At 39.6% G+C, this 16,064-nt stretch overlaps 2 protein-coding genes across 11 annotated transcripts in view; both read right to left on the reverse strand.

The window, feature by feature from the left end:
- The window catches only part of LOC139463861 (poly(rC)-binding protein 3-like), a 348,995-nt gene that overhangs the window by 62,319 nt on the left and 270,612 nt on the right, over positions 1-16,064 (reverse strand). The window contains exon 1 of one of the 10 annotated variants that reach the window (XM_071245247.1): positions 13,661-13,794. The exons of the other annotated variants lie outside the window; for them this stretch is intronic. The gene's annotated coding sequence lies outside the window, so the exon portion shown is untranslated. Of the gene's footprint in view, positions 1-13,660; positions 13,795-16,064 lie in introns of those variants that run through there. 10 annotated transcript variants of the gene reach the window in all.
- Positions 5,608-6,812, reverse strand: LOC139464196 (uncharacterized). The gene is made up of 2 exons (XM_071245724.1): positions 6,111-6,812; positions 5,608-5,667 (listed from the first exon to the last, which is right to left on the reverse strand). The coding sequence occupies exons 1-2, from the start codon at positions 6,810-6,812 to the stop codon at positions 5,608-5,610; spliced, it is 762 nt and encodes a 253-aa protein (XP_071101825.1).

Consider the following 16,064-nt stretch of genomic DNA (forward strand, 5'->3'; position numbering starts at 1 on the left):
ATGCAGTGTTCATACAATGATGGCCCCAATAGTACCAATGTTTATACCACAGACTTGCACACACATCAGCCTATACTATCTCATGGAAGAAGCCCTGCTCCACCTATAGGCCTCGACTTCTACCATGCTCACACCCATCAATTTAACTTGCAAAGAAATCTGGAACATATGGTAGTATGTTGATGTGCAAGCTCTCCTGCTGTTTGTATGTCTTTATTCAGGACCTTCCTCTAAACGAAACATGAAACTTTGGCTGGAATATTTTTAGTAATGTATATGACTGTGGGCTACAAGCGAATGATGTTCCTGGGGCTCCTGGCTGGCAGTAAACATGAGCTTTATGGGTTCTGGAAAAACAAAATTCATTATTTCAGTTTTTTTGCCTTCTGTCATCCATTGTGCAAAGATTTCAGATATCTGGCAGTAAGTCAAGTGGAAATTGCCACCAACAGATAAAGGACGCCTCAGTAGCAGCTCATCTCATTCAAGGAAAGTTAAATGGTTCAAATAAACACTTAAGACATGGAGAACTCGTATACCACTCAATGCTATTGGTAATGAAGTGTAATGTCGGTTGTCATTGTTGAAAACAAAGGTTCCATTGCATGCAACATATTCTAGTAAACAAGAAAGTAGAGTAGAACACTGCATTATGTATCATTCAGACAAACTGTTTTCTGTTGTTGCAGGTCATCAAACAGTCATAAACCTGATTCATATGAAATCAGGAGTAGCAGTTTTTCCCAGCACACAGGTAAGAGCAAACAGCCCTATAGATGGAACACCCAACTCCAGAAGACCTTAAGAATCAGTGTTTTTATCCAAACTTCACTATTCACATGAACGAAAGTGTCTGTAACCTAGGGCTCTGACGGGTATTTCGGTACGGGTCAAGTGTCGATGGACTCTCCTACCTAAAGGACTAAAGTACCCGATCAGGGGAGATAACTCATATCTTCACTTCTCTAACACTTCCATTTTGTTGACCCATTACAGGTGCCTTACTGTAACAATCACTTGGTGATGAAAAGAAGATCACCATGGATCTGGCTGTATTTGTATGAAGTTCTACCCTGATCAGTCATCAATTCTCGATTCAAATCAGTTCAGTTCAATATAACTGCAAGATTTCCCAGGCTAATGTACAATGTAAAACTATATTCACTCAAGATGATTGGCTTTTTGCATGGAAAGAACATCTTGTTTTTTACACATACAACGGATCAGTTGTTTCACACATGAAAAAGCAAGGATAAGACACTCCTGGCTACAAAGTGTTGAAATGAAAACAAACCAAACCAAGGGAAATAACTCCACAAACAAAACTATCACACCAGCCACAATGTTCTCCAAGCATTAACATGAAAGCCTTTAATTCTTAAAGAATCATATATCATGATTAGAATATGAATTAAAGGCAAATGAAACTGAAACCCAGCCATTATCATATCAGTTTATTCACCATTGTCTTAATCAAAATTCTCATGCACATTCATGACAAACTGCCCTCATTACAACCATATTCAAGGGATTTAATCTATGAAATTCTGTTTCCTATCAGATGCAATGTAGTGATAGCGTTACAATACTGTTCCAAAATGATAACATTAAGAATCACACAAAACTGTTCCTTTCATAATTCCCTGATCTCCGCCCAGACGGCTTGGATCTTAGCTAGGACAGTACTTACCAGCCCAGTAAGTGACCATTGGTGCCTTTGACATTTCTAGGGCTATTTTGCGTGTTAAAATGTCTGTAACAGTCACACGAGAAGCTATGCGAGGCATTACACTGCTATCTTGGGTCTTCGACATAATTCCACGTCCTCTCAGATTCATAATTCTCTTGTCAAGTTGGTGACTCAAAGAAATCAAACGTGTCCAGGAAAAGCTGATTAAGTTGTCAGGACTGGCAGAAAAGATTGTGTAGCTCACATCTGATGGTCGAATCCGATCAAACATGAAAAGATGTGAGGAGGTTCTTAGGTCTTTGTTAATTACCCAGCAAGAATCAGGCCACGAGGTAGATCAAGCGGGAACACCTCCTGCACATGGCAGGCATCGAGGTGACAAGTGACCAAATTATCCACAACAATTGCTGGTATCTACTGATGTATCACAGCAATGGAATCTGGTTATAGAATATAGAACGATGGTGTGGTCCTTGATACATATTGAAATGAAAGTGGTAGCTCTTGATTTAATGGGGCACAGGTGGCCCAGTCGTCTCAGGCACCACGATTTGCTATGCAGAGTTGCATCCCTTGGGTACAACAGAAACCTATCATTGTGGGTTCGATTCCTAGTTGACCCGATTATATTTATAGGTTTGTCAGAGCCATACCCATACTCGTGGGTTTCACCAAAGTGGTAAACCTCAGAAACCTTCATCACTTCGGGTTGTCCTCCCACATTAAGTTGACATGCTGTGATATAAATGTAATACTGTTAAACTCCCTCACTTTCGATACAGTTTCTTCCCAGGCCATACAACAAACGTCTTTGACTTTAGCCCTACTCTGAAGCCTGAGTACAGAAGACTGTGTTCAGTGAAGTAAGCTCAGCTAATGTTAGTCTACATAGTCACATATTAACACTGAAATCTACGGAGAATGAGACAGGGTTGGGCAAGCAGACTCAAACCTGTAAGTCAAACTTGGTTTCTTCCTCCATTTTTTTGCTTTTCAGTGAGTATGGTTTTACGCCGCTTTTAGCAATATCACGATGGGGACACCTGAAATGGGCTTCACATTACCCTTATGGGGAATCTAACCTGTGTCTTTGGTGTGATGAGCAAACGCTTTAACCACAAGGCTACCCCACCGCCCCTATTTTGCTTTGCAAAAGTAACATGAAGCATATTGCTTTCAGATTTGGTTTCTTGATACATGTATTGCCATGTCATTCAGAACGAACCAATTTTGCAGCTTATTTGAAGGGTAATAAATTGCCCTCAGTATCAATGCACCAAAGTGGTGAAAGGTTGATCTCCAGTGTTGGGAATAAACATCTCATTAAATACAATATGGCCTTAATTTCCACGAATTGTAGTTGTTTTGTTGTTTAATGCCACACTCAGTGAAATGACAGTGGTCCGTAAATAACCAAGTCTGATTCAGACAATCAAGTGATAGATATTGTGAGCAGGTTGTCGAAAGAAGCGATGAATGGGTTTGGGTTGTCAGAGTTGCTGACTTAGGGGATACATGTCATCACATCCTAAATGAGTAGATCGATGCTCATGATGTCAATAACAGGAATCGGTGGTCCAGACTCTATTATTTACAGACCAGCGTCAAATAGCTGGAATATTGCTGAGTTCAGTGTTAAACAACAAAATTATCAGGCGCATGGTGCTGACAAACAATCAGGTCGAATCATAGGTTTCAGGAAAGCCAAAGGGATGTAACTCTGCATAGCAAATTGACTCTAATTATACAGAATTGGTCTGTTATCAACATAAACAATGACAACTCATGTCAAAAGATACTAAAAGCTATGCTCCATCCACCTGACTACAGTAACATACAGTCTAATGTCAGAACTCTCCTCATGGCAACTTGAGGCCCATGACCTACCTTGGATGGTGTGCAACATTTGACCTTTCCTAAGTACACATTCCAGTATTGGAAGCAATGGTTTGTCAAGTAGGGCCAAATCGCATCTACGAGTCACACAAGGGTGAAAACAATAAACCTTGGTGCTATTATGAAATAGGTTAAGCTACGTCAGTTTCAACACACCAATACACTGTGTCAATGGCTAGCACATGGCCTTTCACTGGAGACCTCTCTGATCTCCATATTTTTATTCAGGAAAACACAACACAACTGTTGGAGCAATAGGCTCCACGTGTACGGTGTGGGGCACCAAATTTAGTCTGGCATCTTCTTTCAGACTTGTCAATAAGCCATCAGGTTTCCAGAAAACTAATCACCAAGTCTTGTCAAAAAATGTTTGGGACGATTTGCCTTTTTTTTTATCAGCCTCATAATGCACGTCCTTTGAACATGTCCTATAATGGGGCTTAGTACATTAACATCTTGGCGCGATCTAGGACAAAGATGTTCGGAATCATTTGTGGAGAAAAAAGTTTCAAAGACGGGACATTTGTCAGGGAATTTGAGAGATAGCATGTCGTTATTGCTGCAAGGAATGTACTTAAGCCAGTCACCAACTGCACAAGAAATATTGTTTTCATATGCACAGCATTCTGAACATGACTTGACAGATAGGTGATTTACACAATAATGAAGAACTTTCTAAAGAATTAGCTGGGACATACTCTGACGCACTGAGACATCCTTGCCATGACAATAATAATAAGCACCATGAACTAGAATTACCTAGACAAAGTAAATGTGTACCGAATCGAGTCTTCCAGCAGGGGAATTGATATACAATCCATTCCCAAGATACTCAACTATAAGGAGCGAGTGAGTGAGTATGGCTTAAAGACGCTTTTAGCAATATTCCAGCAATATCACGGCGAGGGACGCCAGAAATGGACTTCACACATTGTACCCATGTCGGGAATCGAACCCGGGTCTTCGGTGTGACGAGTGAACGCTTTAACCACGAGGCTACCCGACCGCCCCCAACTATGAGGAGTAAATATAGCTCCTCTCAGATCAGGATGACAGTTCAGGTATGAATCTTGACATATCTATGGAAAATAGTATAAACACAACTAGAGAGGCAGTTCATCATTAACATAAAACTGGTATAAAACTTTGTTTGTACTGCCCATTGCCTTTTTCCACAAATATATCTTGTACTATGACAATCAAATCCTAAGCCAAATATGGGAGCACCATATCATTTCAAGTTTTTCCTCAGTCTAATGATCAGTGAATGTTGCTGATTTAATTTCCATAACATAATACCACAAAATAACTGTGTTGATTAGAAGAGTTCTCATTAAGCAAGTACCAAAGAAATAGATTCCCAAATATGAAGTCAAAACAATAAATACTGTCACATAAAATAGTCAGAAGTTGAACAGCTTTCACTTCCTAACCTTCACCTGTATCAAATCATAATTTTCTCCTGATATGATTAAACCGATGAGCTGGGCAATGACCTAGCCTTCTCTTCAGCATATTGCAGGTAGCAGATACACCACATATCTTCCAACATTGGCCCCTACACCAGCTGCACTCCCTCCAGCACCCCAGAAGGGTCACGCAGTCTTCGTTTTCAACAATGCCAATATCCCACAGAGACCAGGAAGAAAAAAACCGAATTCCACGGGCAAGCACATGCACATACTAGTGGAATGGTAAAAGTAACAAAACTGTAGGATCCCCGTGAACAAGGGCAGGACATCTTCTCAACACAGCAACTCCTACTGCGACTACAAGCATAAAGACAAGTCATGGGTATTCGCCTGCTCTGACATTTACTGTGCTACCGCAATGTGACCTTATTACTTAGGCTTATTGTCTGAAAAAGCTGACCTTCAGATACTATGTTCAATCTGCAATGTTAGAGGAGGGCTGAAGTTGACTTCACAATGTCAAAAAGATTTACCTTGTATCAGTGATTACACGAACTGATAGCAAGATGCAATTATGTCTATTGGTACCCCTGCTGTTGATGTTGAAATCTACTCCCTCTCATCCACCTTCTTCACCTTTAAGTCTCCTGAAGCAACTTGGAGGATCACCTAAGAATTCAATCTTACTTAGCAGAATTAATCAAATATGGCAAAATGCCTTCAAAAAACGTCTGCCATGAGGGGTCTGAGTCCCTACTGAGTCTTGAGTGGTAAACTGGTTGCATCTCATTTATGTTCACAAAAGAGATTAACAAATGGTGTTGCACGTTTTTTGTAAGAGCAAAAGCAGTGTGCATTTGCAGAAGGGTTTTTATCATACAAAACACTGAACTCAAACTTGGGCCAGCCACAACCATGCAACACATCAAGTAGGCAATCATACTGTGGACCCTCTCCTTGGCTGTGTGCAGTGAACCTAGCTTCATCAGATGCCAGATTGCCTCATATTATAAAGTCTTCTGTTAGGTAAATGTTAGATAACCCTAAGAACCTCCACCCAAGAGTATGCAAACTGTGCAACAGGGGTATGCACACACGCCCCTGTCCCATACCCCTCCCCCACACCCCTGTCCCTCCCCCACACCCCTGTCCCATGCCCCTCCTCCACACCCGTCCCATGCCCCTCCCCCACACCCCTGTCCCATGCCCCTCCTCCACACCCCTGTCCCATGCCCCTCCTCCACACCCCTGTCCCATGCCCCTCCTCCACACCCGTCCCATGCCCCTCCCCCACACCCCTGTCCCATGCCCCTCCTCCACACCCCTGTCCCATGCCCTTCCTCCACACCCCTGTCCCATGCCCCTCCTCCACACCCGTCCCATGCCCCTCCCCCACACCCCTGTCCCATGCCCCTCCCCCACTCCCCTGTCCCATGCCCCTCCTCCACACCCGTCCCATGCCCCTCCTCCACACCCGTCCCATGCCCCTCCCCCACACCCCTGTCCCATGCCCCTCCCCCACACCCCTGTCCCATGCCCCCCCCCCCACACCCCTGTCCCATGCCCCTCCTCCACACCCCTGTCCCATGCCCCTCCTCCACACCCGTCCCATGCCCCTCCCCCACACCCCTGTCCCATGCCCCTCCCCCAGACCCCTGTCCCATGCCCCTCCTCCACACCCGTCCCATGCCCCTCCTCCACACCCGTCCCATGCCCCTCCCCCACACCCCGGTCCCATGCCCCTCCCCCACACCCCTGTCCCATGCCCCTCCTCCACACCCCTGTCCCATGCCCCTCCTCCACACCCGTCCCATGCCCCTCCCCACTTCTTGACATTCCAAATCTACTATAGTGTTAAGACTGAGTGACTTGGGTTTAACGCCACTCTGCCCAATATTCCAGTTATATCACAGCTTTATGAAGGAGCAAAGCCCAAACTGACATGTTTCAGCCATTTACCACTGGGGTGAAACCAACAAGCACGGGTATGGTGCTGACAACCTAGAAACATAATCAGGGTGAACCAGAATCGAACCCATGATCATAGGTTCCAAATCCTATAGAAAATAGAAGCCAATGTGACTTGCCAATGATAATCTTAACACATGACCTCCTTCAAGCTTCTTGTATCCAACCATGAGAGTGTCTGGTTTCTCAACATTCTAAAACGTTTCCTTTAAAAACCACACATAACATTCTGGTCATAATTTGTGTAGGCCACGTCCAAGACTACTTTCTAGTAGATGCACATTCATTACCAATGGGATGAACTTTATTCAGAGAAGTGGGGTAAAACTAGTGGTCACGAGTTCTTTTTCACCTGCTCAGGTGAATACCTCTCAGATTGTGCATTCTTTATCACCTGCTCAGGTGAATACCTCTCAGATTGTGCATTCTTTATCATCTGCCCAGGTGAATTCCTCTCAGATTGCGTAAGTTTAAACAAATTTTCCAGTGTCTTCTTCTGATCTAGCAATTAGCAGTGGACATATAACAGCAATGAAAATACCAAGCCTGGCTAAGATTTTAAATGCCTCATAAACTGAAGACACATGTGGTATAAGACAATGCATGATCACCAAGATACATAATGAAGTTGCTGCTGCAACCAACCTCCCTGCGTGTGGTGTACCTTCTCACCTGTAAGTATGTAAGTACCCGTGCATGAAATTGGATTGCACTGTCACCTGCTAAGAGACAAGCTTCCATTCCATCCCTGTAAATCCTAGCAAATCAAATTAGCACTGCACTTTTACTGATCTAACGTCTTAGACAGGCAAAACCAGAGAAGCACAGACCAGCGAATGAAGACGTATCGTGGAAATGTAGTCAAACTGAAATCCGCTTGTCTTCGATCAGTTTTCACTACGATACTTGTACCATAAACAATGCATCTGTCAGGTGGTGCTTAAAGTCTACTTGACTTTATGCCTTGTCTAGAATTATGAGACTTAGAGAGCAGGTTTTGACAGCCTTCCAACATAACTCATCAAACCTTCAACCTTTTCCTGAAACAATGCAAGCACATTATGCCACCTTACCTGACAAGTATGTTAGTGCAAGAGAAAAAAATCAATGCCTTATGCGGTATCATAAACCGTCTCTGTTTCTCTCCTAAGAAAATGGAAGCAACCAAATCTGGAACCTAAACTCAAGAATCTATGGAAAATTGACAGCGACAGCAGCACGTATGTGTTCCGAAACCCGTAGGAATGTCCACAGGTACCATCGTCAGCACAAAGGTCAAGTTCATAGTAAATGCCCCAGGGGGGGAAAGAGACTTGCCCAGGATATAGTTCTCCTACAAGTAATTTGAAGATGACGTTTGCAATAATATCTAATCTTCGTTTAATTTCATTCTTGCACATAAAATCTTGGCATTTCAGTTTCAGAAGGCAAATGAAGCATGTTATCTTTACTGTCTAAGAAGGCTGTAACTGTAAATGTGCCAAATCAAAACTCTAAAATGATCAGATGTTCATAATCATCAAAGTCCACATTTGGATGTCAAGTCAATGTCATTGATAGCATCATCTTATACACACTCAACTTTTCAAATATTAATGAAGCAGATCCACACACAGTATCGTATAAAGATGTTCAGTGTAGACTTAGAGCCTAACGCTCTATTTGGCCTGATGCATGAAGATAAGGGGCACATACATGTAAATGCCAATGTACAACAACTGAACTTACCAACATGTGTTCTATGCATGAAAACACGTGCCTTTCAGATTGAGAAGTGCATTATCACAGGATATGAATGTTTATCACACATAAATCTTTGTTATGTAAGATATACAGGTGTCCACGAGATAGGGCAAACTGAGGTAAGACGTAAATATGCAATTATAGATTACACAAAGCAGACTTGCTGCATGGAGATATGACATCTGGCCTTGTGAGAGGAGAATGCAAGTTATGAACCAAATGTGAAAAATACGCTAAGGATCCTCTTATCAATTTCAAAAAGCTGTCAGCGATGTCCCTTGTGTGTAACCCATGACAACAGATGATGTTCACATGTACAGTTCATCAGAAAAGATGAAAATGACACAAAATACAGAATTTCAAACTGTACTGAAACATATTTGATTTTTGCTATTATTTTGTTAATATTCCAACTATATGACGGCGGTCTGTACAAAATCGAGTCTGAACCAGACAATACAGTGATTGACATCATAGGCATCGATCTATGCAATTGGAAAACAATGACATGCATGAACCAAGTCAAGGAGCCTGATCATCCGATCCCATTAGTCACCTCTTATGAAACATATTTGGTAGATGGTAGTTAGCTAAGGCTATGTAACTGGTATCTATTTCTGTCCTGTCTCAAAGAAGCAACTAATTCTATTTTTATTTTTCTACAATTATCAGTTTTTTTAAGGTTCCCTAACAAGTACAGCATAGCAAGATAACATTTTCAATTGACATATGCTAAAGAAGAACAATATCTGAAAACAGAACAATTCAACTAGTTCCTAACTTTGGTACTTTGACTAAAAACTATGTTGATTTCCAATATGCTGAAATACGGATTTAAATATTTCTAAATTGATGCAGTTTTCCATCTATTTAGATAAGATCTGGAACAGAACACTCAGTATATATACTTGTCCAAAAAGATGTTTCTACGCAATCAAAGATCACTTTAACTTTAACAGCAAATATTAATCATAAAGAAAGTTTCAAGCACATGTTAGATCAATAAAACCGTCAAGCATCTCTTTCAATGTTCTTATCCTCTATCTGTTTTTAAGACAAATAAACAGTTTTGTGAAAATGACATGAATTACAAACACTGTGGTACATTAAGATGGCCATCAGTGTCTGAGTGTGAAGGGCCTCATTGAAATGTGACTTTACCAGAGCCGATATCACGGCAACAAGCCTGGGCTAGATAAACCTGCCACCCAACACCAGCCAGTGTAACACAACACTGTAAGTGTGGGGTAATAGATGGGATGTCTGCCCAAACATGTTCCACTCAGACAGACTACACAGATAAACTGTCCATATCTTCCATGCTAATTTGTCGCCATCCTAGGCATGGACCAAGGAGGATTAACCCATCGGCTTTTCCATTCAAATCTAATGATCGTTCTCCAGTGATACTGCACGAAACAAAATGAACTATCTTAGCAGTAATTAAGGAAACAACAAAAGAAACAGCATATCAAAACTCAGATATACTGAACAAAAAAGGTTAAGGATATTTTTTTATATAAAATTGTGTGCTCACTCTTCACTAGCCTTGCCCCAAGGTTAAACTGAATGGTAAGTTCATGGGTGTATGGTAAATCTATCCTTACAATAGGCAAGTCTAGATAAGCAGACACCAGTTTATCATAAGGACAACTTGTTCGTATCATTTATATTATCTAGAAATTATGGTTTAAACTAATACTTTTTTCCTTAGAGAGTTGTGCAAGTTTAACTCTCCACTACAAGATGACAGCCACAATATTCATGATCCCTTTCCTTTTTGTTCAGTGTAGTTGAAATTTCCATGTGTTATTTGAACAACTAAAATATCAACCAGGTTGCCCTTTCACCAATTGATAACGATTGATTACTTTGGCGATAAATCATAATAGCATTCTAGTGTATATTATTGGACACAAATGTGTCGTACATTATTCCAGTTCACATCACTTTTGATGCAACAGGTTTCAAATTATACAGCATTGTAGTTAAGATGCTTGTCGTCATTGGAGACAGATTAAGGGATCTGAAACAGATAGTCCTCCATCTGCATACAATGTTATCATACAATAGCTTTGGACTCCGACCCTCTCAGGGGAGATAATCATCTGATGTCACAGCATTGTTGATAGCCAGGGACAAGATAAAATTAAACACTTGACTTTATCAAACTACGCACAAAGGTCGGGGTATTGTTCAACGATTTGAATTTTCTAGGTGGTTAAGTGTGGGAATGGATGTCAAATCATGGACGGATTAATAAACCACCAGTTTATCATGCTTAAAGTATATCATTGTTGAGGAGAGTGAGTGAGTGAGGTTTTACACTGCCTTTAGCAATATTCCAGCAATATCATGGCAGGTGACACCAGAAATGGGCTTCACACATTGTACCCATGTCGGGAATCGAGTCCTGGTCTTCAGCGTGATGAGCGTACGCTTTAACCACTACGATACCTGACCGCCCCTTGCTGAGAAGAATTCATTATAAATCCAACATACTGTTTTAACCTTACAGAATGGCAAAAAATATTCACCACCACTGAACCATAAGCACATTTTACTGAACAAAAAAAGTTGGGAGATCATGAATATTTTTTTGGGGGAAATATTTTTGTCGTGAATTTCATAAATATATCCCCCAAAATATTCATGACCACTGACACATTTTTTGTTCAGAGTCGTTCCCATAAACCAAAAACTTCCTTAAAGAAATCCAAGTAGAACTTTCAGGAAATAAAGTTTACATTTTATATGTGCAAAAGACATCAGGAAATGCTTGTGTGTGTATTTGACTGTAAGCGAGTTGAATCCTTGACCTTTAGTGAATGCCAGCTTTCTGAAGGTCCAGAGCCATGAAGGGGAGGTGTTTGTGTGTATCTGACAGAGTGGAAAGTGTAATTATTTCCAAACATCTCCTTAACAATCAACTCAAACCAGATGGGGACAACAAAGATGGGGAGTTTTGTCACGACCATGGTCTGCAAATGGAACAGCCTGCTTCACGGACATCATACAAACCATGCCATTCACATCGCCCTTCCACTTCAGATCAAAGAACTCGGGCTATCAATTTCGAATTTTTAATCCTCAAACTGAAAATTGATGAGGTTCACGAGAAAGTAATTTCAGCAAAGGTGAATCCCTTCCATCGAGGATGGTTGAATGTCTTCAGTATTTGTCTACACTCAACTTGTTTTCAATGATGTTTTGGAACCTCATCACTGCATCAAGAGCTGCTTCAGTTTTGGCCATATTGAGTTTATTCATACTTGTTTACATTATTGACTAAACATTTCATACAACCATGTGGAAATATTGAATTTTCCCCAGCTCAGAAGTTTGAATCAAAGTATTATTTAATTTCATAACATTTTATTATCCTCCCTGATCAAATTGTAGAATTTTACTACAAACCAAATCAATAACAAATTGTATACAAATCTCTTTTGACATTGTGATACCACATGCTTGTGACAATATCCCTTCAACACTGCATACCACAAACTTGCGACAATTTCCGGATTTGGCAAGTGCTGAGTCAATCCTACTCCACATCCGACCTACTACATAAACCACACAAACATCCCTTACGAGTAAATCAAACAACATTAATTACCTTCTGTATACGTCAACATTAACATATACTTTAAACAGAAACACTGCAAATGATATTAAAGTACTCAAGTTACATTTCCATATAGAAAATCTATTCATAATTTTTCACAATGAATATACAGTTCCCATTCAATCACATGTGTGAAAAATAGCCAGTGTATACAGATTGATTCCCTAAAGACATAAAGTATGTAGAATTACATGCTGGATTGGTTTCAAAGTATCTCAAACATCTCCAGATACTTTAACAAAAACTGAATACTTTTACATGATACTGTAAGGATACAGTGAGTATGGTTTTACACCACTTTTAGCAATATTCCAGCAATATCACAGCGGGGGACACCAGAAATGGGCTTCACACATTGTACCCTTGTCAGGAATCGAACCTGGGTCTTCGGCGTCACTAGCTTTAACCACTAGGCTACCTGACCACCCCTGCCTTTAAATACAGAGTACAATTACAGCTAGACCTATTTACACTATTGAATTATTAACATGAGCTATTAGCATGATCAGGGTATCCACAACATCAAGACAACAGACCAATTCTGAGAAAGGTAAATTAACTCTGATATAATAACAGTGGGTCAGGGTGACATTTGTTTTCCAGCAACAAAAATAAAACTGAAATATTTTTAAAGGGCATGAAATGCAACACTTGTTTTGCTCAAAAACACAAAGTATTACAGAGTTAAATTTCTCTATGCAACTGAACAAAGCTTTAGCTTAATATCATATTCAAATTGTTGAATTTGATAATTTATTGATAATGACTTTGTCTGAATTTTATTTCTGACACCATAGAAACATGGAAGGTAAAAGTTTCCTTTTTTGTCCAGCAGAAAAGAAATACAGTATTTGCTCAATCTGCATTGTTTTCATTGAATAATAGCTAGGACAAATATCCTGTTGGGTTGAAATAAATATTTACCTAATAAATATCAGACTCTGATCCATGAAGAATTATTATTTGTAATATACTATATGCTATTATCTTTAATGTTTGTGAATATATTGTATGATAATATCCTTTATGAGATCAAACAAACTTGCAGACAAATAATAAAAGAAGATCGTCATATTTCCACTATACACATACGGGAATCAACTGTACAAACAACAGTCGTCATCGCCTACAACTGATCAATTCATCTCAACACTCTGTCACTCCATCACATTAGGCTCTCTTGAATTGCCTCATCTTGCACACATCCACTGTTCCCAAATCTCAAATAAGGTCAGTCATCAACAGATAACACAAATTCCACAAACATCTATAAATAAATGAGACAAACTAACTCAATCAATACCCACCACTTGATCAACTTACCACAAATTCTGTAAAGTCCAAGTTAAAGCCTACACCATACTCCGTATGAATCCAATATTGTCAACGTAACACGGAGGTCCACAACGGAGGTTCACACCGAGCAGAGACAGACTATCAACAGGAAGACCGCTCTAGTCCCTACACCACATGTCTGGTCTTGAGATGCGGATAAGGAAATTCAGATACCCCAAATCAAAGTCCCAATGTGATAAGAGAGAAACACAATGCTATGTACAAACAGTGTATGACAGGTGAGGGTGATATGATTGGTCCATTCCGATCTAAGTACAAGCCAAGGTGTCTGTATCCCGCTAAATCAATATACCCCTCATTATCCTATGCCTAAGCATGACCAAGAGCACAAGATGCTGGCAAGAGGGAATATTAATTATCACATTGTTATCATCTATTTTGACTAACATCAATAACAGTTGTGACATTACGTTGCGGACACAATAGCATAGAGGTGTCAATTACTCTGGCAGATCGATAAGCCATTACAGCATGGTAGTCCACACAAAACTACTACAATTTATTCCATTTGGTGTGCGCAAACTTTGTCAACAGCTTTGCATGTTATTAGCACGTTACAATTCCTTCATGATATTTTATAGAATCTACACTTCAGCTTGCTCTTACAGCTGCGATAGAGAAAAACTGTTACCTCCAGCTGAACAATTCCACTCCTGATAATTATCCCATGTGAAACAATTAATATAATAGTTCTATATAGATGATCTAATACAGATAAAACAAAAGAAATTAATAATATTTTTTATTTAATAATAATATATAAGAAAACATACAACTTTATAGATAAAACATTCTGGTGTATTGCTTATAGCGGCATTCTGATGAAGACTCTTACACCGTTATCAAGTTAATTTGACTATAGTCAACAGTCTGCTGCTTATCACAACATATCATGCAGATATACCTCTCATCACTTCATTGTAGACATAATGTAAGACTTAGGAATACATTTGATAGTGTCTTGCATCAAATAGCCAAGGCATGTTAACTCCTGAATCGGAAAGTAATATGTTTTAATGCAAGAAGCTCTAAAGTAAAATTTAATTATTAAAATTTATCACTTTAGACCTTTCCTGCAAAAAGCTGTGTAAAACCTTACTCACTCATTCCTGCAAACTCATGTCAAAGAAATTGTTTCTTAATGAAACACTTAAGTTCACGTTCACCCTTGTATCATATGAAATTAAATAGCATAAAATGTGACATTTCTTTTGTCGAGGGGCACCTTAAACTATGGCAGCTTCATGTCATGAAATGAAACTATATAATTTTTGAAACTCACATCACTAAATCATTCAATCAAAGCCACATTCATTGAAACATTCCAGAGTGGAAGTTTATGAGAACCGTCCAATTCCAAAGTATTTCAAATTCCAAAATATTTTGACTCCCTGTAATCTTTACAAAATCTTAACCCTCCACCAAACACCCAAAGAACATCTTCTGCTAAGAATCATCCTCAAGGACAATACAGTTATGATATAGGATTATTCAGTGCTTATCTCTACAAGTGTTAAGTATGCAGCAACATAAACAACCCATGTCCACAAAAAAACCTTTGTTTATGACAATAAATAACGCACAATATGTATTTCTTAGTGGTATGCAAGGAATATACACAATGATTGTTCCCCTTAGACATATCACCAAATTTATGAGTTTAGACTTTCCGCGTCATGTATCATGGCATTTCCATATGCGAAAGCCGAAACATTGCAATAAAACGCACTGGGTGGTGGAAGGCATGTAACTTCAAAACACGATTCCGTACCTTTTCTCGTGATGTATACAGGCTATCAAAACATTCAGAACCAATATTGCGTGCATCTACGTAAGAGATATGTTTGAATTCTAACGCAAAAAAACAAATATCAAAACATTGGCCAAAACAAAAAAAATCCCAAGAGCATCATTAGTGACAATTCAAGAGAGATCCTAACTTACGATATAATCGATTCACCCCAAAAACGAAAATTTCCATATCAGGATTTATCACAAATCAAACTCACGATAATCTAAATGCAAATCAAAACCATAATTTCAGTTTCAAATAAAGCAACTTCTCCAATCATTTTCTACTTAATTGATTTGTCCTTCATCAACATATAAGTCTGACCACAGAGTCTCACACGTAGCAGCAACAGCACCAACAACATCACTACCTGAAGAAGTGATCAATTACTCTGATGAAATAATCCATAAGTCATGTCAGCCATAAATCCAAATCTATACATGCTATTCAAAACAATGAGTGATATTTCTTGGTAGCAGGATCTTAATTTTCTGTGTATTGACATTTTTTCATGCCAAATCGCAATCTAACAATGCCTGTGAATGGAGATTACCTGCGAATAACGCAATTTTACCATAG

The sequence above is a fragment of the Haliotis cracherodii genome, unplaced genomic scaffold (assembly GCF_022045235.1).
Source record: "Haliotis cracherodii isolate W230 unplaced genomic scaffold, xgHalCrac1.p SCAF_16, whole genome shotgun sequence".
Classification (NCBI taxonomy): Eukaryota; Metazoa; Mollusca; class Gastropoda; order Lepetellida; family Haliotidae; genus Haliotis; species Haliotis cracherodii.